The sequence below is a fragment of the Hyperoodon ampullatus genome (genome assembly GCF_949752795.1).
Source record: "Hyperoodon ampullatus genome assembly, chromosome: X".
Taxonomy (NCBI): Eukaryota; Metazoa; Chordata; class Mammalia; order Artiodactyla; family Ziphiidae; genus Hyperoodon; species Hyperoodon ampullatus.
Genome location: NC_136913.1, coordinates 118,769,185 through 118,795,516, shown reverse-complemented (window position 1 = coordinate 118,795,516; position 26,332 = coordinate 118,769,185). Strand labels below are relative to the sequence as shown.

The window sequence follows — 26,332 nt, the reverse complement described above, 5'->3', positions numbered from 1 at the left end:
TCATTCTGGCTTTCTACTGCCACTAACGGTAGGTATTTCATGGTCAGTCTCTTTTTTAGGATCTACCATATTTTTATACCTTTCCCCACGATGTCTTTCCAGGTATGGCCCCCAGTTAGGAGCTGGTCTGCAGCAGCTTACAATACGCTGAAAAGCAAAGAAAAAAAATGAAAATTTAGAGTGTTAAGTCTCCTTGCTAACCAAAATGAAATAAGAACCGTAGAAAAGTAAAAAATGATCATCTAAATTCTTAATATACTGTCTACCAAAAAAAATGACACTCAAATGTAACCAATTGTTAATAGAATTGTATGAACTACAAAGCCAAGATAATTGAGTATGTAAATGATTTCAAAAGAAAGTGTTTTGTGAACCCATTCAAGCAACAATATCACTTCATATACTTTCACTGAATTCTCAGACATTTCTATCCTGGCCTTAGGGTGAGGGTTAAGTGAGGATCTAAACCAGTGTATGCCTGGGAAGTTTCAAGAACCAAAGAGAGGGTCAAGCCATTGATCTAGATCCACAAAGCACTCACCTAGATCTTGAACCCAATCTGCCTGCTGAGCCTACCCTGTCATTGTCCTATTGAGATGTCATAATCAACTCCCCTAGACCTCCATGGAAGAGGGATAACTCAGGGTCTAGACTGGGTTCAAGAAATTTACCAGAGTTTTTCCAGTTTTAACATGCTATTACAGTATGTATTATAACCAGATGAAGTTTTAAGGGTGAAAATTATAGATATAAAGGAAAAAGGTCATTTGCTTTGTGTCATCTCAGTAGAACTCAGTACGGGTATAGATACCATAACTTTTAAAGTATAAATAATATTAACATGCTTACTTGAAGGATGGTTCCTTCAGCTTGAATTATTTTTATAATAGCCATAATTGGAATCCAAATAATGCAGAAAATAATCATACGCCAGCCTAGAGCAACTCCCCAGTCAGGGTATGGAATTTGGGCATAATTAGGTCTATGAAATTGTACCAATGACCAGATCAAGATTGCCTGTGAAAGTAAAATACGAAAAGAAAATGGTAAAGATTAAGCTTTGTTGCACTAATGATTTCATTTGCACTAAGTATTAGCAATTTGATTCCATTCCTTATCTAAAGCAATTAAAATGAAAATACATTCAAGCCAACTAAGATAATCAGGTAACTAGCCAGAAGATAAAATACTAAATGAACCAATCTAAATAACTTGTATTTGGCTCTGAATAGATTCTTCCAAAATTAGCACTTCCATATACTTATAAAAGATACAAATACTTGTACAACATGTATTTCACTAAAATACTGAAATACAACATGTATTTCACTTATAATAGCATGGTTTTATTCTGTTCTATAAGCTAGCCAGCATATCAATCAATTCAATGAGAATGTAAAGTACACTTTAGTGAACATGCTCTGCACCTTGCTTAGCAGTTGTTTCTATTATTTTCTACTACACAGAGCACCCCTTACTCCACACCCAAAACACACACGCATTCACACATGGGTACATAATTACCAAAGAACGCTTCACTTTCTTATTGAGGAAAAAACAAGCTCAATATATGTTTGGGCAAAACAGTGACTCTTCAAGATGAAAACTAAGGCCAAGTTTTTTAAAAAGTGTTTAAAAAAAACCTACTAGAATGTTGCAGCATTAAAACTAATTATTTAGAAATCTATATAGCAAACAAAACAAAATGAGCAAAAACTAAAAAATCATCTAGTAGTTCCTCTAAATTTACCTGTCTTGAATTTTATAGATATTCAAGTTTAATTTTAGAATTAAATAGATTAATTTCTTTCATTTCATTAGATTAATTTAAGTTTATTTCACAATTACCATAATTTTACATAACTACAAGAGAATGGCTGAGGGATAGTGGAATCTAATATATATGACTTTATACAAAATGGATGATAATGTATATCATTTAATATCTAATACTTTTGCATTTTAAAGTAAATCCAGTTGTCAAACCTAGTAATCAGTGAAAATTAGCTGGCTAAAAAGTCTAGCTAGATCTTCTAAGTTGGTAAAGCACTTATATTATTATGGAGACTTGTGGAGACTTGTGAAGTAAGGAAAACAATATTTAGTAGCACTGTGAAAATCATTTAGCAAGAATATGGAGCATACAAATATTTTATTTCAGCACACCCAGTTCCCAACCGCTCACTACTTGAACCTGACCTTATAATGTTAAAAACACCCTCTAAAACAAATTCTAGATCAAATTATGTAATGGCCTTTTCTAGGAAAACCTTTGAAGCATGGGGGCAGTGAGAACCAAAGCATCCTCTATAAGGCTTTGCCACTGCCCCACCCCCACCATTATCTCTAGTCCATAGAAATTCTCTGTCCCATTAAGTGTTTATTTTGGCATTCAGCCTTTTACTGTCCTGAGCTTTTATTTAAGGATATCATGTCTATATGTCATGTTTCTCCAAGAAGACATCTTTTGCTTTCCCCCAGCTCCTAAATAGCACCAATTTTTAACATAAACTATTGCCTCTATTGACACACGTGAGTTTCTTTTAGTAATTTCAGATACTAAACACTTCACATAAAAAAATATGCATTAACAACCGAGTGTTGTTTCTTAGCAATTAGTATATTTAGATTGAATTCCTTGAAGGCAGAGACTGGGTCTTAAGCAGAGAGGTTAAGAACATTGTAGATGGCTCAGCATATTTTTTAGGGAATGAGCAAATGACTGGCTTTTAAAAATGTATCCTATTGATAATTTTTAAGTATCTAGGACCTTTAAGTCTATAGGAGCCTGGTTATTTTCTCAAATGGTAACTGTTTAAGCCTATGGCCTCAAAACTAAAACTACAAAGAAAGGCATTGTAATTTAGCCAACTTGGAGGCGCCAGTCATGAAGTAAAAGTTGAAAATCATTACTTTATGACATTAATTTGCCTTACTCTATTCAGTGTGAATAATTCAAGTTTACCTTAGAAGTGTTTAAATATATATATTATTGATACCAAATTCATGGCATGTTAATACTTACCGTCAAAAGGATAGGCGTAATGAAAAACCAGCAAGCTCTCCACCATAGCCAGAATATCCACCTTTTTGCTCCAGTCATCATTTCTATATCTTCAATGAATCTGTTGCCTCCTAAAAACAACAAAGAGTGCATTCAGCCCTTATTTATACTTTCATTCATTAATCATTGTGGCCCCAAGTCATCTTTCTATGTCTAAACGTTTCTAATACTACAGCAATGAAGCATATATATACCTTTCACTACATTTTATTCATAATAAATTTTTGTCCAGTATATTATACTTAGCTATTACAGTAAACATAATGAGAAGGAATCAAACTAAGTCATTTTAGTAAAATGTGTAGATAATTCTATAGTCACTATTTACCATAAATCCAGATGATCCCTATTAGTTCCAGTATAGCTGCAATCAAAATGCCCCATCCAACACAGAAGTGTTCAATCAGATGAACCCAGTAAATTCCAGCCTACCAAAAAATATCAGTTACTTTTAAGTATATTTTTATTTATTTCTATGATTGATGAGGTACTCAAATTGAATCTTCTAATTTGATTTTAACATATGCTCCTTGGTTTCACCTCTGCCAAAATGCGAAAAGGAATGTTTTCAAATGTAAACACAAACGTGGCTTTAAATATCTCAAACAGGATGTACCTTTTATTCTATACTGAGTCACTGTTAAAAAATAAGCATTTAGAATAGTTGATTATCAAAATGATATGCAGTGTGTGCTGTGTAGTAGCTGCCAAGAAATACAGCCTATGTTTAAAGTATATAACTTTATTGTAATTGGGGAAATTGTCCATTATTGGGCTTTTTCCCCCTCTGCAAAATATACTTACTATTGAAATTGTGTTATACTGGGGAAAAAACCTGGGCTAAAACTCAGAAAATCTTGATGCAAGTCAGACTTGGACTTGTCACTAAACATCCTCTTAAACCTTGGCTTCCTCATTTAGATTATAAAGTACATTCCAACTAATATTTTGTCTATGAAAAAATACTGTAGTATACCTGAGTCACACAGACGAGGCCAAGGAGAAACAAAATGAAGCAGCAACCCAAAGTTATGGGAACCCTCATTTTCTTCATCACTTTGGGAAATAAATCTTGAATCGTTGTTGTAATCGTCTCTTCAGAAGGGAAAAAATGACATGTCAACTCATTTGCCAATAATTTTAATCACAGAAATCAACTTCTATTAATCAAATTTACAAATATGTGTTGAGAATATACGCTGGGCCCTACCTCTTACTTTTAAAAATCCACGGGGTCCTTTCTCTTGCCAGTGACCACTCATCAGTTCTGATAAAAATCAAATGGAGCTCTATTTGTTGTTTTTAGTCTGTTTTATAAGGTTTTTCATTGGTAGCAATTATAAGGTAACAGGTTCCCAAGGGCTGAAGTAGTTTGAAAGAGGGTTATAGGGAAGGAAGAATTCTAGTAGAACTTCTAAATAAGGTGAATATTTGAATAAATAACTTGGAGACTGAAAGGCCTTCTAGGTTTAAGAAATAAATGTGTTCGTGAAACAGGGTACTGGCTAAAAGTAGAAGGATATATGAGTAAAAGGATTAAGAAACATATTTGAGATTTTTGGAGGGCTTTGAAAGTCAACTAGAGGAAGCTGGACCTTATCCTGTAAACTATTAAAATGGTTTATGTAAGAGCACAATATGATGAAATTCAGAATCTTTAGGTGTGTACCCTAGGGGAAATCCCTATGTGTACACAGAACCATGTGCAAGAATAGTCATTGCAGCAGTGTGTGTAATTTTTAAAAATTGGAAATAATCCAAATGCCCATCATTATGGCAACAGATTGTGAATTAATTGGCACTATATGTCTATGTGTCAACATGGATTCATAATACATATAAAAAACAACTGTCAGAATGATATGTATGCTATGAAACTTCACATTTATGTGAAATTTTAAAAATTTATATGTTATTTATGGATACATATAAAATGTATACAAACATGGTCTGAATAACATACATAATCCATGGTGACAGTTGCTTCTAGGAAGGAAGAAATGTGAATTGTATTAGACAGAGAGACACAGGGGACTTCAAATTTATCTATAACAGTTTAGTTTTCTAAAAAACATCTGAAGCAAATATAAAATATTAATCTCTGCTCCTTTTGGGTGTCTGATACATGAGTACTTTGGATTTTTCCATATTTAAAACTTAAGTTAAAAGGAACTTTCAGAAAGATGATTCTGAGAGTAAAAGCTAGAGGGAGGCAACAAGGGTAAGAAAAGGATGTTTTTAAGTAGAGGAAACATGAGTAAAATATAAGAGGGATATGTTAACATTGGGAGTATTACTTACCAACGGAAGCAAACTGCGAGTCGAGACCCAAAGTCAAAAGCATGAAGAAAAATAATATGGACCAAAATGGCCCACCTGATATGGTATGCAGACCATGATATGCAAGTAATGCATTAAGATGCTTGAGGGGGGCTTCCCTGGTGGCGCAGTGGTTGAGAGTCCGTCTGCCGATGCAGGGGACGCGGGCTCATGCCCCGGTCCGGGAGGATCCCACATGCCTGCCGTGGAGCGGCTGGGCCCGTGAGCCATGGCCGCTGAGCCTGCACGTCCGGAGCCTGTGCTCCGCAACGGGAGAGGCCACAACGGTGAGAGGCCCGTGTACCGCAAAAAAAAAAAAAAAAAAAAAAAGATGGTTGAGGGGATCAGGGAGGAGTGGGATATTGGGTCAGATTAAGGGAATCTGAAATGTGGTATTACCTGGGCTTTGGCTATCTGGGAGCGACTGAGGTAAACAAATTCACAAGGTATGAAGTGATTAGTCCTGGGATTGGGTCTTGTTTTATTTAGTACTTCTGAGTTGCTATGACAGAATATCATGGACTGAGTAGTTTAGAAAACATTAATTTCTCACACTTATGCAGGCTGGGAAGTCTAAGATCAAGGCACTGGCAGAGGTGGCATCTGGTGAGGACCTGTTTCCCAGTTCACAGATAGCCATCTTCTTGCTGTGTCCTCACATGGCAGAAAGGGCAAGGGAGCTCTGTGGGTCTTTTTTATAAGGACACTCGTTCCTTTCATGAGGGCTTCAACCTTATGATCTAATCACCTCCAAAAGGCTCCACCTCCACATACTATCACATTGGGGATTAGGTTTTAACATATGATTTTGGTGGGGGATACAGATATTCAGTCTACAGCGTCTCTTATGGGAAGGTAAGTAATTTGATCCAATTATAGCTTTTTTCTAGGGGGTGGTCTCCTGTGGAATTTCTAGTATTGAGGCTGACAGTGTGGAGGGAGATTATTACATTAAGCACAAGAAACAATATATAACCCCCTTAGTCCTGCAGTGGGTAATGTTGCCACCTTGAGAGGGGTGGGCTTTCATGCAGCACAAGGAAACTGGAGCCCCCCCTTAAATCCAGTTCTGGAAGGAGGAAGTGGTCTTATCAAGAGTCTTTGGAGCTTTGAAAGACTAGTTTAAATACAGAAGTCCTCAGGGGCTTTTTTTTTCCTTTTTTTTCTTTTTTTTGCAGTACGTGGGCCTCTCACTGTTGTGGCCTCTCCCATTGCGGAGCACAGGCTCCAGACGCGCAGGCTCAGCGGCCATGGCTCACGGGTCCAGCCGCTCCGCGGCATGTGGGATCTTCCCGGACTGGGGCTCGAACCCGTGTCCCCTGCATCAGCAGGCGGACTCTCAACCACTGCTCCACCAGGGAAGCCCTACTTCGTTTTTGAACTTGTTTTTGAAATGAATAATGGAGTGGTTGCAGCAACGATAAATCTTAACAAAAAAATAGGGGGGAGCATTTTTAAAATTCAGTATTTAACCAATTTAGAGTCTGTACTTCTACCATGTTTCAGCTTCCCGAAAATCCCAAACTCTCCCATCATCTCTAACTCTGAAACCAGGTGGGCGGTTACTAGGCGTTGCCTGGTTTCCTGAAAGCCGGTGTTACGGTGTTACGTCATCAGGTTGTGAGTAGCGCCCCGCTGCGTGTGCTTAATTGTGAGGTCACAAGCCCTCTCCGGCTGGACGCTGCCGCGCGTCCCAGTCGCACCAGGCGGTGCGGCGCCCTTAGCGTACTGGTCAGCGGCTTCCGTGGTCTGGGCGGCTAGCAGCCCCCTGCTTCCCAAGCGCCAGCTGAGTGCTTTGGTGCCCCAGAAAAGTGAAGAGGCCGTAGAGGAGCCATGAGCGGAGTCCTGTTCCTGCTAGTGAGCTGCTTTCTGTTCGCCTTCACGTTTGTCTTCTGGAAAACCTTGTTTCAGGTAAAGTGTACAAGAGCAATTGGAATTAGATGAAGCTCGATGAATACGTGGACTGGGGAGGGGCCGTGTTTAAGAGAGTAGAAAGATAGTAAAATAAGAGTAAGGGGGAGGTCACCTCATTCCTTTTTCTTTTGAAAGAGCCCCAGATGTTGAGTTTTTACCCGCACACTTCTCTCATATTGACCAGTGGTTCCACAGCTGAAGTATGTTATAAAAAGCCCCAAGTCACTAAGTGATATGGTCAGCTTTTCACCCACCTGAAAAGTACAGCAGAAAGCACCCACTCCCCAGCACCAACTCCCATTTTAAGAATCTGTACTTTCTCTCTTCTTTGGCTTCTACTGCCACATGTGTTTCTGTTTGCCTCTTCCTCCCTTGTATTTGCCGTTTCAGCCATCTTTATAGGAGCTTTTGGGGGCATTCACAAGTAATTAAGGTCAAAATGTGGGTTTCCCGGTGATATTTAAAGTTCCAAGTGAAGTGCCTTTAGATAGGAATCAGACAGGATCCAAGTATAGACCTACTAGATTGCCCAAGAAATATAAGCCAAGGGTATGGCATTTGGGCATTAAAAGGCTACTTTAATTTTTTTTTCCTCAGTCTGTGTTTGGGAAGGGCATATTTCCAAATCAGTGTATTCATTCAACAGATTTTTAATCTTGGGGGAGGACCATCAGTTCATTTTGGTAAACCAAGACTAAGGATGTTATTTGGTGGTATGTGGATATTACTAAACTCAATAAACTACATTTGTATAATTTCCTTCCCTTACAGAGAAACACTGGTGGGGCTTCCCGTGTGGCGCAGGACACGGGTCTGCGCCCCGGTCCCCGCCTCCGTCCGCGCCCCGGTGCGCGCCCCCGTCCGTGCCCCGGTCCGCGCTTCCCTCCGCGCCCCGGTCCCCGCCCAGGTCCAAGAGGATCCGGCATGCCGCGGAGCGGAAGAAACTAAAAACAAGAAAAAGAGAAACACTGGTGAAATGTCATCAAAATCGACTTCTCTTGTGCTGGTGAGATCATCCTCTTCCACTCAGTCAACTAAGAGCAATACTGATAAGTGTCTTTCAGTCAACAGTCAATGGGCTATTAATCTCCAAAACTCGATAGCCATGGAGTGGAAAATATTTGTAAACCTCAGCATCGTGGAATACAATCTGGCTGAATTGGAACGATTCCTAGTTACTAAGGGTTTAAATCCTGCATTAAGTTAACCGGAACTCCACTAACAAGCCTACAGAATGTAATGACACTGGAGGCAATCATTAAAGGCACTTTGAGTGGATTCATTTGATTATATGTTTAATTATAAATGAATTATTATTTAAAAAGGGGAGGAGAGGGCTTCCCTGGTGGCACAGTGGTTGAGAGTCCGCCTGCCGATGCAGGAGGACACGGGTTCCTGCCCCGGTCTGGGAAGATCCCACATGGCACGGAGCGGCTGGGCCCGTGAGCCATGGCCGCTGAGCCTGCGCGTCCGGAGCCTGTGCTCCGCAATGGGAGAGGCCACAACAGTGAGAGGCCCACATTTAAAGAACTGATTATGTTGCTAATATATATTTCACTGGGAAAGGAATGAAAGCACAATAGAAAAAGAAAAAAAGATATACAGTATAGTGATTCAGTATTTTTTGCAGATTATACTCCATTATAGGTTATTACAAGGTAATGGGTGTAATTTTAGTGCCGTTTTAATTATTATATGGATACCTGCAAAATTGTATGTAATGAAACTATAAATTGAATCTTATTTTCTATTTGTTTTTTTGTTTGTTTTTATTTTTGACTTATTTTAAACATTTTATCAAGAAGGCACATTTTTTTTATACAGCAGGTTCTTATTAGTCATCAATTTTATATACATCAGTGTATACATGTGAATCCAAATCGCCCAATTCATTCTATTTGATGTATGTTACCTTTAGAGATGCTTTATTAAAAAATTTCAGTCATGTTATATGATACTCAGTTTTAAGTATTTTAAGTTTCTCCAACCTCCCAGAGGACTGATCTAGGAGTCAGGGTAATTAGCTTCTAGCCTAGGCTCTGCCACTTCCTAATGATTCGATCTTCTGCAAGACATAACATTTCTGTGCATCAATCCACTCCTCTGTAAATGAGGAGCTGGATACTAGATGATCTCCAAAGACTTTCTAGTCCTAACATTCTATTCTCATTCATCAATCTCTCCATCAAATGATACTAACCATAAACAGAAATTTAATAAGAAAGTCCTACTTAAAACAACCCTAGAACTCTGTTCCTGAGAATCTTTAGCCAGATAATTAAGCATCCCTAGTTAATGTCTTTAAAGTTAGGAAGTTCACTAATCAGATTCCTTTCAAGTTGGACACAGCTGTATACTCAAGTCAGTTGTGTTTCTATCTGTATGATATTTGTGCGTTTTAAAAATTCAGACCTAATAGTGTAATTTTACGTGGATTAATTTTTATATATAGTCTCTCATATATTCATATATACATATTAACACACACATGTATATATATATGTATGTGTATATAGATATACATACACACAAATGAAGATAATGCATGTAAAGTGCATAGCATGATGCCTGATACTTGCAATTGTGCAGTAAGTATTTCCTATTAAGGACTAAACAAAATTTGGAAAAGATATTCTTAAACAAGTGTTCTGTAATATACTGCTGTTTCTGAGATCATCTAAGAATTATTAAATCATTAAAACATTCAAGTTATATAAGATGAAATGAGAAAGAAAACACAATACCCTAAATCTTGAGTGCTTTAATTGCTGTAAAATGTATCAGTGTTTCTTAAATGAGCTATATTGAGTTAATCAAAGTTAATAATATATAGCATTACATACCTGATTTTACAACTTGAGAGACTTCCTTTCCAGATATATGAGCCATGTGTCCCAATATAGAAAAAATAGCAAATCCAGCAAACACACTAGTGAGGCAATTTGTCAAACAAATTACAATGGCATCTGAGAAGCAGTTGTTATTGAACTTATTGTAAGATGACAGAGCAACTAAACCACCCCAAGCCACTGACAAGGAATAAAATATCTGTGTGGCAGCATCCTTCCAAACCTACAAGAGAAAATAATATTTAAAAACACACTCTTAATTTTTCATTTGTATAAAATATTTCGTATATACAAATGAATAAATATTCATACAAGAAGAAAATAAATACCCAAGTACCCACTACTCAGCTTAAGAAATAAAATGTTACTAGTCTATTAAAGCCTCCCTGTGCCCCTTCCTGATCATATCACTCTTCCAACCTCAGTGGTAACTGCTATCCTGACTTCTGTGTTTATCATTTCTTCAATTTTCTTTATATTTTTACTAACCTAAACAATATGGCATTTAGCTTTACATGTTTCTGAGTTTATAGAAAAGTTTTCTTAAAGCATAGAAACTTATACAACCTGCTTTTTCCATTCAGTAGTGTATGAGATTTATCCATTATCAAATTGAACCACATGAAATTTCAATTTTGTAAGTCAAAAATGAAAGAATATAGGCAAATTCATATGGTTCAATTAAATGTATGTAGTTCTGAACATTTTTTCCACTGCTGTATTGCCCCACTAAATATTGCCAAATTGTGCTCCAAAGTAGTTGCATCACTTTGCACTGCCACCAGCTGGTATGAGAGTTCCCATTCCCCTACATCCTTGCCAACACTGGTCAGAACTTTTAATACTGTCCAAACTAGTGGCTGTGAAATGAGTTTTGATAACCCTAAGTACTTTATAAGGTTTAGCATGTTTTTATGTGTATATATATATTCCATAGTCTTTTCCTGTGAAATTCCTGTTCATACTTTTTGCCAATTTTTTGTTTGGGTTATTCGCCTTATTTGAGCTCTAGGAATTCTTTATGTAGTTCGGATTCTAATCCTTTAGCTGTTATATATGTTAGTTTTTTTCTCCCAATTTGTGGCTTATATTTTTCACCTCTTAACATTGTGTCCTTTGACGAACCAAAGATTTTGTTTTAATGTAACTGAAGGTATTCATCTTTGCTTTTATGTATTGTTCTTGATTTCTCTGACTTAAAAAAAGAATCCTTAGCCCAAGGTCATAAAGCTACTATCCTGTATCTTCTTCTAAAAGACTTAAAGTTTTGCTTATATCCTTAAGTTTTCAGTTCACCTGAAATTGATATTATGCATATTAAATTAGAAATCCCAACACACTGTTTTCTAAATGGAATATCAATTATCTGAAGATAATTGATATTATCAATTATGTCCAAAGATAATTGATATTTTCAATTATATCATTTGGATATCAATTTTATATCAATTGGATAGTCCATCCCTTTCCCACTGACCTGCATCCCCACCTCTGCCACATATCAAGTTCCATAGGTTCATGAATCTGTTTCCGAGATTACTATTCTGTGCCGCAGGTCTGTATGTCTATACCTAGGCTAACACCACATCGTTTTTATACCTATAGCATTATAATATTGTTTCATATCTGGTAGGACAAGTCTTCCTCACTTCCTCAGAAACACCTTGCTTTTTTGCCTTTTCTCCTTTGCATAAATTTTAAAATAAATTTTCAAGTTCCATGGAAACGGTGCTGGGAATTTGGTTGCAATTCTATTTACTCCACATATCAACTTGGGGACAATAAAAACATTAATTCTTAACAAGGGTGGTACTAGGCAGTTTTTGAAGAATGATGATACATTTAGGCATCCCCTCAGTCATCCAGTACCCTCATTCCATGTTTTGATTAGAGCCCCACGTGGCTGGCCTCATCTCTCCATCTAATTCGACCCCTTTATCATTCCCCCTTTCACAATTTGCCCCTCCTATGTCTCTGCTAAAGGACAATAATAAATCTTGAAACTAACCTAGGTAAATCCATTTTAATAGTAAAATTCTGTAGATATAACATTACTCCAAAGAAAGATCTAATTGTGAAGACTTCACATAATTGGGCTGGCATATATGAAGGCAAAAGTGTGTTTTTAGTCCATCTGAAAACAGGACTGGTCAGTGGAAGGCAGGCCGTATAACATGCTGACTAACAGTTCTTGCTCTGGAGTCAAAAAGAATGAAGCCTAAATCCAGTACGTCTCACTTTCATTGAATTTGATTTATTTAACATCTTCAAGCCTGTTTCATCATCTATAAAGTGGAGATGATGATGATGATAATAATAGTAGTAATAATTATATGTCCTAGGAAGGATGTGAGAATTAAATGAGATAACATATGTAAAGCAATTAGTAGGATACTCAGTGATAGCTATTATTGTTTTTATGGAAAAGAAACATGAACTGATACTCGGTTTCTTTTGTGGAAGTTAAAAACAATAATTTTCTCCTTGAAAGATATGTAATCTATTTCCAATTTCAATTGAAATAAAGTTGTTAGGAGTGAAATAAATACTTACTAGGCCTTCAGAATACAGCTTGATGTTAGATTATTATTACATTTTATTTCTCACATGATTTTGTTATATAGAAGTGAAATATATATATAATATATATACTGGCAGGAAGCCAGTAGGAAGTAAAATGGATGGATAAATAGATGGATAGATAGACAGCTAGATCACGGTTAGTTCACTTATGTATAACAAAATCATGTGAGAAAAAAATGCTCTCTTATTTCTTAGGCGGTTGTACATATTAAGAAATGAACAACAGGCTTACGTTGGTCTCTCAGCTCCTTTGACTTGATACATTATGTATGCATATGTGAGTGGGGGTAGGGAGGCTGGAGGTCGTGTGGCAGGTTTGGGTTGTGTAAGAATGCTACTGCATACCATGATGTACCTAGGCTGCAAATAAAAGTGAAATATAGTTCCAAACATAGTTATAATCTCTGTATCTACCCATCTCACAGCTATATACAAGATTATTAGTTGAGTGATTAGGAAACCTTAATTCAAGATGCAAAAGCAGGCTATGTAGATTTAATTAAATGTGACTCTTCCTGGGTCTCAACTTCATCACTGTAAAATGACGGAGTTAGTAAAATAGTCACTGGAGGCCCCTCTAGCTATAAATTTCTATGGTTCTCTACTCTCCTAGAGATATCAGTAGAGTTCAAATACTTAAAGAAAAGGAAAAAATATATACTTATGATTGCATGTTTAGAATATGGATTGGAGAGGAATAAAAAACATCTAAGAAAATATTCTAATTGCCAGCAAACCCAAAGAAGGCATGAGGGTAGTGTTTGTGTTGGGGAGAGGAGGTAGGATGATTAAACTGTATGTTTCATAAGGAGCTTTAGGCTTAGCTCTGATGTTTTAAAGACAATAGAGACACCGAAACACAGACCAGTATGAAATAGTCATATAAAATTTTCTGGATAGTTTCATGGAGCTATAAAGCCCAGGTGATCTGAGGCTTGTAAAAGCCACTTAAAGGAATATCAAAGGGGTTTTTCAACCGTGCTCCAAGTTATGAGGTTTAAAGAAAATGGAGGGTCCACTTCTTAGGGAAAATGTTGCATCTACAATAATATAGTATTATATAACAGCAATAATTAAAATACTTGTGTCCTCATATTTATATAATGGTTTACCATTTCAAAGAACATTAAAATATTTTATCTTGTTTAATAACCTAACAGAGGGAAGATGGTGAGTCCCAACTTCCATTTTATTTGCTTCTCATCCATTACCAAAAATGGTCTAGATGGAAAGAGACTAACAGACAAGATTAAAAGATATGAGGCCCAAGATAAATGAAGAAATCAACAGTGGCCTACGGACACATCAAACTATGTTAATCTCCAGCACATAAACAATAAAAGTTCATGGTTCTAAAATAATTTAGGGTTTTTTGGTTAATTATTGAGTGAAAATTATTTGGACACACAGAAGGTAACTGAAGGCCAGAGATTGACCTCTCAATTTTCAAAAAGGTAAAGGATGGATTTCCATGACTAAAAACTGATAAATTTCACTTGCTTACCAGAAATGTTCTACAACAAATAATTAAATATCCCGATTGTGAGTATTTAGAAAGTCACAATTGCTGGAAATTAGCATGAGTTCCACAAAGAATACCATAGCATTTCCATTTCCATAGCCTAATATCCATTTTGGCTAACACTACTACTATAGTAGATATTGTAGTGTTTCTTGATTTTAATGTAATATCGTGGGGTTTTACCTGACCAGAAGCTTAATGTGTTCCAAGAATGTGACATGACTACTAAAAAAGTGAAAGTGTTATTAGCCTGTATCAATAGAAGCATAGTATATAGAGTACACTTACTGACAATGCTGTCTGCAGTCAAAATTGTAAAAGATTTTATGTACCTATAATACACACAGCCATTGTCTGGAGATGGACTAATATTATAAGGGGTTACCAATTCATATTCATGGCACATATTTATGTGTCTGGTACAAGTAACAGTTTTGTTTATGGAATGCTTCATCCATTCCAAATTTATGTTTTAACTTCATAATATTAACTTTTGATACTAACTTTTAAAGACAATTAAAATTTATATTGGGCCCAACGTCGGCACCCCCCACCAGCCTGTCAGTCTGGCCAGCGGGGCAAAAGTGGCAGCTGGCCGGCCCTTTAACACATACCCGCGGGCCGACACGGACCACCCATCCCGGGACACCCAGGGGGAGCCTCACAACGTGGCCCACAATGGGCCATCAGTGGGGGGCCTGGCCGTCCCCCAGTCCTCCTCCACCTCCCGGACCCCGTTCGAGCCCACGGCCCCCGCAGCCCTGGAGTGCTGGGCCCCCACGCCTCCGAGCCCCAGCTGGCCCCTCCAGCCCGCACCCTCGCCGCCCCCCCCTGCACCACCTGGACCACGCTCGCCACAGCGGGAACCCCAGCGAGTTTCCCACGAGCAGTTCCGGGCTGCCCTGCAACTGGTGGTGGACCCCGGCGACCCTCGCTCCTACCTGGACAACTTCATCAAGATCGGCGAGGGCTCCACGGGCATCGTGTGCATCGCCACCGTGCGCAGCTCGGGCAGGCTGGTGGCCGTCAAGAAGATGGACCTGCGCAAGCAGCAGAGGCGTGAGCTGCTCTTCAATGAGGTGGTGATCATGAGGGACTACCAGCATGAGAACGTGGTGGAGATGTACAACAGCTACCTGGTCGGGGACAAGCTCTGGGTGATGATGGCGTTCCTGGAGGGAGGCGCCCTCACCGACATCGTCACCCACACCAGGATGAACGAGGAGCAGATTGCCGCCGTGTGCCTGGCCATGCTGCAGGCCTTGTCCGTGCTCCACGCCCAGGGGGTCATCCACCGGGACATCAAGAGCGACTCCATCTTGCTGACCCATGATGGCAGGGTGAAGCTGTCGGACTTTCGGTTCTGTGCCCAGGTGAGCAAGGAGGTGCCGCGGAGGAAGTCCCTGGTTGGCACGCCCTACTGGATGGCCCCGGAGCTCATCTCCCGCCTTCCCTATGGGCCAGAGGTGGACATCTGGTCTATGGGGGTGATGGTGATCGAGATGGTGGATGGGGAGCCCCCCTACTTCAATGAGCCACCCCTCAAAGCCATGAAGATGATTCGGGACAACCTGCCACCCCGACTGAAGAACCTGCACAAGTGTCGCCATCCCTGAAGGGCTTCCTGGACCGCCTGCTGGTGCGTGACCCGGCACAGCGGGCCACGGCGGCTGAGCTGCTCAAGCACCCGTTCCTGGCCAAAGCGGGCCCGCCCGCCAGCATCGTGCCCCTCATGCGCCAGAACCGCACCAGATGAGGCCCAGCGCCCTGACCCTGAAACAAAGAGCCCCTTGGGTCACCCCTGCCCTGCCAGAGGCCAGTGGAGGGCCGGCCCCTGGCCCTCCCAGCCCAGGAGACACTCTGTATGGCACTGCCCTCCTTGCTGTGGGGTGAACTGCCGTTTTGATTTTGTGACTTTTAAAAAAACGCAGGGACTTGTGGGAGCACACGAGGCTCCCAGGACCCGCCAACCCTCTGGGACAGGCCCGCCCCAGTGTTGTCCTGTCTCCAAGAAGGACGGGCGGCCTTCCCATCACTGGAAATCTGCAGTGGGGGCCGCCAGGGGTGGAGACAACACTACGAAAGAGGTGTGTGTGCGTGCGTGTGTGTGTGTGCGCACGTGCACGTGTGTGTGTGTGCACACGCATGTATGCATGTAGAAGGTCCAGCTCCTCTGTCCTCCAGCCTGCGAGTGCGTGTCTCTGAGACCTCGCCTGATCCACAGCCCCTCCCCCCTGAGCCATTGCGGGGGTCGATCATGAATGTCTGAAGAGTGGCCTTTTCCCTTTGCCCCACACCCCTCTCTGTGGCTGGATGCAGAGACGGGGGTCAGGGCTTCCCACCCACCCCCAGCCTCTGCAGAACATGACTACTGCACCTGGAACAGCCTCCTCTTTTCTAGAAGTCTATTTATATTGTCATTTTATAACACTCTAGCCCCCATCTGGGGACAGATGGTCCCTGTCCCGCGGGGTGGCACCAGGGACAGGACCACTGCTTGAAGAATCAGGTTCCTGCCCCCTCAGCGCAGCCCCGCCCGCCCCTCCCTCAACTTAGTTTTACAATTAAACCAGTTTCTTGTTTAAAAAAAAATTATATTAGACCATTAAACCATCAGCTATAATCTTTAAATCTACTACGAGTTTATCTGATAAGTCACATAGCCCTAGTCATCAATTTGTGGGTATTCATGCATGACATATTCTTTTTCAGATTAATAAGCCCCAAATCCTTTTGGTCAAATAGAATCAGTTTGAATAAAATGACTTTGAAAATCCTATTGCTAAAAATGATTGTCTCACTTCCAATAAGAGAGCATTAGTGCCATGTTCAATAGTTAAATCAGACATCCTAGGGGACGGAAACACTAATAAACTTAAGTACATATTCTTTTGCAAGCTACTATATTATGACACTCAATGGCAATCAAAGATTTTCAATATTGGCTTTTAAGTTTTACCTCCTCAGATAATTTGAAATCCAAATTGTCTTACCTCAGCTTCCCTAAGTTTTGTAAAATTTGACTGTGCTCCAATATAGTATGAAATGCCTTTTGATGCACCATCCAGAGTTGCCCCTTGGATCAGCAGGATGAGCAAGGCAACATAGGGGAAAATAGCTGTAAAATATACCACCTACCAAGAAGAACAACCAAAAGTTAATGTTATTTTTTTAAATCATGGTGTATAATTATATACAAATAAAGTTATTAGCCAGTTGAAATTAGTAAAATAAAGTATCAAAGATTTCATTAGGTTATTAATGTCCGATAATACTAATACCAATGTGGGCATAACTTTCTCTTTCTGTTCTCACCACTCTCAAATGATCCACTTTCAAAACACTCTGATGTATGAAGCAATATTTACCAGGTTTGTGTTGTAAATACTCAATACATTAGCAATGGTGACTTGGAATCTAGATCGAGTGCCTTCCTAAATGTATCCTAATAAATGTCTGAGGGGACTGAATAGCACCTCTTGGTAAATTACTGCATTGATGTGGGAAGGGAAATGATTTTAAACCCTGAAATGATACTCAATCCCCAAGGAGAAGGAAAATCTCCTAGTAGGTGTCCAAATCCCACGAAAGTTGATTAAGTGAATACTTAATCAACACTTGCTATTATTATCCTTAAAGCTACCATTAAGAGAGTTTGATAGCACACATATATACGTGTGAACTGCTTGTGTCCTAGATAATACATGGTTCCAGATGAGCAGACTGCCTTTGAGGCTGGCTTTTCATTAATGTGGATGATTTCTTTGGTCCATAGATGTCCTATGTTTGACAATATGCCCAAGGAGATGATTTAAACAAGTCATCCAGAGACCAATAAAAATTAATTGCGTGGGTAAATGGCTTTTAATGGATTCTTTCAATATTAACATCAAAAAGGAGCCAAAGGTTTCAAAAATGTGCAATTGCAACATTATTTTGGAAAGTTTCCACTGACTTTGTGATGTTCACTGTGTTTTTCTGACCTGACAGCATGTCTCATTACAATGTAACATTAATTGACTGTGCTAGATATTGTACCAGAACACAAAGATAGTATCCACAGTTATTCCTGTCGTCTGTCTTTAAGGAAATTTCAGTCTAGTAGTTACAAACACATACACATTTACTTTTCTGAGTACTGTCCAACTGCTCACAGAGAAAATTTCATACTGTTCTCTGAAATTGCCACAATGTTCTCTGAAAGTTTAAAAAATAAAACAATGAGGTGGGAAATGTTTTTCAGAAGAGGACTCTGCTGAGCAAGGTTCTGAGTCAATTTTGGCAAGCTTTAAGAGAACAATGGTATAGTTTTTTTCCTTCTCTCTCTAACAAGGGGAATCCTGACACTGTCACCCTATATAACATATATAACAAGGATCTAAACTTTCCAAACCAAACATTGCAATACATAATTCCATTCAAGATGCTTCTTTATTATAGTAGGACAGAAATACTCCCAAGCCTCAGAATGCTGTATCAGCTAGAAGGGCCCAAGTTTAGAGAAATTGCACACATCTAGTACTAATTTTTGCTTGTTTTGTTTTATTTTTAATAATAGCAGGGTTCTTATGTATTTTCTTAGAGCAAGGCTGCCTACTTAGAAAGCTTTTCACACATTTGAATGTTCCCATCATAGAAAAAACATGCATTTGGTACTACCTGGCATTGAACTACAATGAAATTGGAAAACAGCTACATCACTGTCTAATGTGTTTTCTAAATTACCTTCCCAGAAGACTTAATTCCTCTAAATAGTGCTGCTCCAACTATGAGCCAGGCCAGAAGAAGACAAAGTGCTAAATACCACACAATGACTCCAGTCTCATCCAATCCACTTGACCGTTGGAGCGCCACTTTACTGAAAACACATAAGCCCTTTGATGAACACACAATCACTTGTCTTTTTTTTTTTTTTTTTTTTTGCGGTACGCGGGCCTCTCACTGTTGCGGAGCACAGGCTCCGGACGCGCTGGCTCAGCGGCCATGGCTCATGGGCCAAGCCGCTCCGCGGCATGTGGGATCTTCCCGGACCAGGGCTCAAACCCTTGTCCCCTGCATCGGCAGGCGGACTCTCAACCACTGCGCCACCAGGGAAGCCCCACAATCACTTGTCTTAATACATTCAATTTTTTAATATCTTTCATCCAGGGAGAAGCTTCATGAGTACTTTATTAATACATCAACATTGTGTGAGTCTTTTATTGATACAATTGTATGGAGGGGCAAACATAGTTCAGTGAAAAATTAGGCTCTGAACTTTCTGGTCAACTGCAGCCAATCCAAAGTTCCAAACCCCAGAATAAAAGACCCACTCATTCCTTTAGCTATGATTTTCCCCTAATATTTCAAAGCCCCTGTATGGAAAGAATTTAACCTTACATCAGATTATTTCATTTTACTTGTTACAGTAGTTTTTTCTCAAGTTCAAATGATGGAGAAAACATTTAAATTGTATTAAATATTTTCTTATTCATCATACTTGTAGTTATCATACCTAAATGGTCCCATTATTTATACCTTTTTCAAAGGTATAATTCCATGATTTCCACTAGGGACATATATGGATCTAGGATTTTAATTCTTAGCTTGATATTTGGAACATTTCAAGGTCCAAATTTTAAAAGGGTCACAAAGAGCAACAACATGGAGCTGAGGAAGAGCTCATTACAGCAATAGTCAAAGAAGTTATGTAAGGGTAAAGGGTAGGTATACAGTAAGGAGATAAAAGAGAGCTCAGTTAAAATTAATAAAAGCAAATATAACCCCAAACATCTATTTTTACCATATAATGACAATTATAAGCAAAATGGATAATGAAGAATCTCAGCCTTAAATAGCAATTTTGCCCCCAATATTACTCATCACCCAACTGTTTATCATTAGAACTTGCTCATTAGAGTCTAAAAGTTGCATATTTTTCCCTCAAAGCAATACCCTAGCTTATAGCTAATAAACACTGTATAAATCATCACTGAGAACATTGTGCCCATTTAATAACTAATTTATAAATGACAATCTATTAACTATGAGCTAATTTTGCAGGCTACTACTACTCACACAGGCTAGGTAAACATTTGAGTCAAATGAAGTATAATTTGCTCTGACTTGACTCCCCCCCTTTTTTTCTACTTATATGAGTTAAGAAAAAAGCGGATCAATATTTTATGGTTATAAACATTTTTAATAACATCCGTTTAAGATGTAGATAATTTACTGTACTCACTTCCAATATTGTTCACTGGGAAGCTGCCCTGGCTGATAAACTTCACTTCCATTGATGCAGGTAAAACTGTTGGCATCTACCCAGCTTTTATTCACTTGGAAGATTTCACCTAGCTTTATACTCACATTACAATGTGTCACTAAAAATTAGAAAAAAGAATACATACACAGACACATACTTAGTTTTAGAAGAGTACTTACCTGGAAAAAAAAAGTTTTAATGATGAAATATTTAAAGTACTGTCTAAATTGTTACTTGGTGAAGGTGGAGTAGAAATCTTACAAATGGAATAAGCCATGCACATTCAGCATCTGAAATCCTCTCTACTACTAAGCTGGGGGTGAGTATGAAAATATCTGCCTTTTTAAATTGTGGTTCTATTTAGAGTAATAACAGCTATAGAGTAACAATCATTTCAGTTGGGTCTTAGTGCTCTAAGGAACTTTTCATATGTGGACTTATTTAACCTATATAGATAAATGACACCTTTAAATTCCTAAGAAGTGTTAAATCTTTATCACTTTATCCTCCAATATACACAGGCAATCCCAGTGGTAATAGTCTACAATATGGATGCTACATTGTCCCAAAGATTAGCAACATTCAACCATCAACTGAAACACTACTACTATCATAAATAGTGCTTTTCTCTCTTACCACTTTCCCATTTTCTTCCTTTTCTTGATGCCCACAACTTAGGCCTGCAAGAAGTACTCCAAGTAGTGGTTTAGCCTTACTGGGTGCCTTCAGAAATTAACATATTGCATTAATCAATTTTCAGGTTATACATGCTTTATTCTGCTTTTATCAATAACCTATGGCTCACTTAAAATTGAACCTAAATTGGTTAGAAAATGATTTAACCCTTTAATCTTCTTAGAAAATATAAAAGAATGATGCAGAGTTAATAATATTTTTTAAATAAATAAATGAATTTTACCTACAGGAGATCTGCTACAGGTTTTATCTGCCCAATAAGAACAAGTTTTCCATGGTAGTTCACGTTGAAAAGAAGCAAACATGTAGTAAAGACTATGGGCAATTATGACATTATAATACATTGTCACAAAAATGGATATCAGGACCATTGTAATCCCCACACCTGGAAAAGAGAACAATTAAAATAAAAAACAAGTGAAATTTGTTTTCCTAATTCATAAAGCTGCATCTCAATTTCCACAAAATCTATTTTAAAATGAGAAAATTGTTTCAAACAATGTTTTCTCTCTCTCTCTCTCTTTTTTTTTTTTTTATGTGGGGAGGCAGTACTACTGTCTGAGTAGCTTTCTTGTCAAAATTATTTTGATGATTGACTTTCTGAGACAGTTTTTTAGTTGATCAGAAAAAGGTTCTAAGATCAAAGACCTGTATTAAGCCATCGAATTCACATAAGGGAAAACCATGTTCATTATTCTTTCTTATTAAGTCTATAAATTCTGGTCAGAGTGGATACTACTAAAAAAAAAAAAACTATTCAATGCTCATATCCTATCGACTCGCTGACCAATACTTCCCTCTTCATCTATAAACCAGCATTTTTAAAAACATCTTTATTATAATTGCTTTACAGTAGTGTAGTAGTTTCTGCTTTATAACAAAGTGAATCAGCTATACATATACATATATCCCCATGTTTCCTCCCTCTTGCATCTCCCTCCCTCCCACCCTCCCTATCCCACCCCTCTAGGTGGTCACAAAGCACGGAGCTGATCTCCCTGTGCTATGTGGCTGCTTCCCACTAGCTAGCTATTTTACGTAAACTGGGACCAAGTGAGAGAGTGGCATGGACATATATAAACCAACATTTTGACAAGTAGAAGATAAATCCTCTGAATGAATGTCCTAAAAGGAGAGTGTACAGCATTTCTACAAGTGCATGTAAAGAAAATTCAATAATTCAGTAACAATCGAAATTTAAACTTCTGAAATTCCTTTAACTCAGTAGTTTCAAAATACAGCAAGCATATTGAATGTAACTCCTATGTTAAGACTAGCTTTTGTGACAAAGCAACAGAGTGGCATGGACATATATACACTACCAAATGTAAAATAGATAGCTAGTGGGAAGCAGCCGCATAGCACAGGGAGATCAGCTCCGTGCTTTGTGACCACCTAGAGGGGTGGGATAGGGAGAGTGGGAGGGAGGGAGACGCAAGAGGGAAGAGATATGGGAACATATGTATATGTATAACTGATTCACTTTGTTATAAAGCAGAAACTAACACACCATTGTAAAGCAATTATACTCCAATAAAGATGTTTTAAAAAAAAGATCAAAGAGACATATCAACAAAGAAAAAAAAAGACTAGCTTTTGAGGTAGCTTCCTTAATATTCCAGCACTATTCTATTCACCTCGCTATAAATACATTTTTGATGTTACACTGAAGCCTTTACAAGTAGTTTTCAGCAGCTAGCACATACGAAAATGATATCTAATCTTCAAACAGAAAGGCTATTGGATGTTTAATAACAATGAAAGCATTTAAAAAAAAACCTCTCCTAGTGTCCTATTCCATGAGGAGCATCCAAGAAAAACTAGTGACCTGCCTTTCAACTCTTCTGAATGAGGCGTTCTAAAGGATATGCAAAAGCAAGAAGACAAAGACCGCATGTGAAATAGAAAAAAAAACAGAGCCATAAAGTTAATGCACAAGACTGTGTGCCAAGAGCATTCAAAAGGTGAAAACAGGAAAATAATGACACCTTTACAACTCTCTCATATCCTTCTTAACCCCTACCATATCTGCAGCCCAAGCTAAAGAGAAATATAAATTAACATTTGATTTCTAAATTCGACAGTGTCAAATAGTCAGAAAAGCAACGTATGCCCTTTTGCCTTTAATATGAGGACAGCTATACGCAGGAATAGACCAATAAGCACAATAAGGAAAGCATTTTAATACCAACCTTGAAACAATGGTAGAATCCTCCAAACTGAAACTGGACCTAAGCTAGAAAATTGTCCCAGTGAACACTCTAGGAAGAACAAAGGTAAACCAGCCAGTGCTAGCATAATCACATAAGGTATCAAGAAGGCACCTAGAAAACACACAAAAAGAACAAAAGCACTATTATATGCCCAAATCTTGATGGCACTTTGACAACTAGCACAACATTTTGAAAGCATTCTGATATAGTGGAGTCAGAGAGTACTGGGTTTAAGCTCCAAATTTACTACTGTCTGTGAGAAAATAGTTGATTCTCTAAATCTTGGATTCCTCATCCATGAAATGGGGATGCTAGTATTACCTAATGAGGTTGCTGTGATTATTAAAAACAATAGCCCGGGGCTTCCCTGGTGGCGCAGTGATTGAGAGTCTGCCTGCCGATGCAGGGGACACGGGTTTGTGCCCCGGTCCGGGAAGATCCCACATGCCACGGAGCGGCTGGGCCCGTGAGCCGTGGCCGCTGAGCCTGCGCGTCCGGAGCCTGTGCTCCACAACAGGAGAGGCCACAACAGTGAGAGGCCCGCGTGCCGCAAAAAAAAAAGAAAAAAACAATAGCCCATAAAAAGCAATCCAGAGAAGTTGAATGATCACAGGCTTTGGAGCTAGATAGCCCTAGCTTTATATCCTGGCTCCATCATATACCAGTTATGTGACCTGGGGCAGTTTACCTAACCTCTTAACCTTGGGTTCCTCATAAATGGGAAGAACAATGCCAAATCATCAGTTTGTGGTAAGGGTTAAATCATAGACCCTATGTGAAAACACTTGGCAAAATGGGCAGGCACATAGTATATTTTCAAAGTTAAGTTCCCTCCATTCTCCTTAAAAAACAAACAGTTTTTAAGACTTAGGGTTCAAATGTTAAATGTGGCTCAAAGTGGAAGTTACTGCAGCTAAGTTCAGTATTCTCCAAATAGTCATAAGGGTCTTCACTCAACGTTAATAAGAAACATTATTTTTGGTGGAAGAATCTGAACAACTGAGATGCATTCAGAATTAACTTTCAATTTCATAAGGACTACATTCTGGCCAGTTAAATGAGAGTGGTAGTATCATGTGCAGCTTTGGGGAAATGTCCTTAAAAGAAAGGAGGCACGTCTTTCTTCACGTTTCCACCAGCCTGGTAACAGAACAGCTCAGCAGCAACTTGGACCACGAGGTGGAAGATGTATGTTGAAGATGACAAAGCAACAGCGTATAACAAACCAGGGCTCCCAATACGTTTATGAATCTCCCGTGCCCACACTGAATTGCTTGTCTTTTAATCAACTCTTTTTGTTTAAGTTATTGTTGCAGTGAAATATTATTCAGCTTTAAAAGGAAGGAAATTCTGACAAGGGCTACAACATGGATGAACCTTGAAGACATTATGCTAAGTGAAATAAACCAGTCACAACACAACGAATATTGTGTAATTCCACTTACATAAGGTACGTAGTATAGTCAAATTCATAGAGACAGACAGTAGAATGGTGGTTTCTAGGGCATGTGTGGAGGGGAGAATAGGAAGCTAGTGCTTAATGAGTACAGATTTTCAGTTGGGAAAGATGAAAAAGTTTTGGAGATTGATGGTGGTGATGGCTGCACAACAATGTGAATGTACCTACTGCCACAGAACTGTACACTTAAAATTGGTTAAAATGTTAAGTTGTATATTTTATATACTTTATGACAATTTTAAAAATGCCAGAAAAAGTGAATGTTAGCAACAGTCAATGTGCATGATGGGAATATTTTCCAAAATCTTTGAGGTGCTCCCTTGGGTACCAGTAAGATCAAAATTCAAAATTCTATTGTTAGAGACAATGTTACTGGGCTTCACTCAATTTTATTTGATGAAATAAGAAATTAAGTGTTAATATAACCACAATTACTTGCCAAAGGAAGTGTTATCACCCAACTATTAAATATTTAAATCCTTCAATGCTCTATTCTTACTTCTCTTTCAGTTTGTACGCCCTACACTGACATGAGGGAATTTCTTACACATCTAGAGCTTCAATTGTCATTTATATGCAGATGCCTCACAAATGTATGTTTTCACTTATTTCCCTGAGATCAATTATTTTATGTTTCAAAGTCTCCTCAAACTCAACATGTCCAACACCAAATTCATGATCAGCACCCCCATACTTGGTTATTTCCCATCCATTCAATTGAGTAGGCCATAAAGCCAGGACCTTCACTCTCCTTTACATCTCATATCCTAGTATAAGCTCCTGTGTCATCATGTACTTCTTGTTATCACTTATCTCATTAATACTTTTACATGATTTCTGTGAGTATTTGATTGATTAATGTCTATCTCTCACACTAGAGTGCACATTCCAGGTGAGCAGAGACTTTTTTTTTTTTTTTTTGGTATGCCGGCCTCTCACCGTTGTGGCCTCTCCCGTTGCAGAGCACAGGCTCCGGATGCTCAGGCTCAGCGGCCATGGCTCACGGGCCCAGCCGCTCCGCGGCATGTGGGATCTTCCCGGACCGGGTCACGAACCCGTGTCCCCTGCATCGGCAGGCAGACTCTCAACCACTGCGCCACCAGGGAAGCCCCGAGACTTTATTTTTGCTCAAACTCATATTCCCAGAATACAGCACAGTGCCCACCCTTTATGTGGGTGTTTAATAAATACATGTTAAATAAATCTTTAAGCTCTGAACTCATAATTGGGAAATAAGTTTGATATGAAAAATGTATAAATGTAATTCCTCTCCTTCCTGTCTATATGAAGATTTGAGTTATTCCCCAAGCAGGGTTAGTGGATTACACTTTGACACTCATCTTGAGATTACCCTGGCTATTGCTTTTAGTTCTGCGTTTTACTTCAGTGCCATTTTGTACATTTACCTGAATTTCTTGAATGCTTCTAACTTGTCTAGTACCATGATTCCTGTATCTATCCCCTCTCAT

The 26,332-nt window shown here is 38.8% G+C and overlaps 1 protein-coding gene and 1 pseudogene across 2 annotated transcripts; one reads left to right on the top strand and one right to left on the bottom strand.

Annotated features, from left to right (window-relative positions):
- On the bottom strand, nucleotides 1–26,332 carry LOC307069817 (sodium- and chloride-dependent neutral and basic amino acid transporter B(0+)-like; the record flags this gene model as incomplete). The annotated part of the gene is made up of 13 exons (XM_079728127.1): nucleotides 1–147; nucleotides 850–1,017; nucleotides 3,026–3,135; nucleotides 3,393–3,492; nucleotides 4,041–4,159; nucleotides 5,366–5,502; nucleotides 10,137–10,369; nucleotides 17,245–17,385; nucleotides 18,977–19,109; nucleotides 20,475–20,613; nucleotides 21,415–21,576; nucleotides 23,384–23,515; nucleotides 26,215–26,332. The coding sequence occupies 13 exons, from the start codon at nucleotides 26,330–26,332 to the stop codon at nucleotides 1–3; spliced, it is 1,839 nt and encodes a 612-aa protein (XP_079584253.1).
- Nucleotides 13,271–16,007, top strand: LOC307069067 (serine/threonine-protein kinase PAK 4-like; annotated as a pseudogene). The gene is made up of 2 exons: nucleotides 13,271–13,282; nucleotides 14,764–16,007. The product of its transcript is annotated as a serine/threonine-protein kinase PAK 4-like (transcript).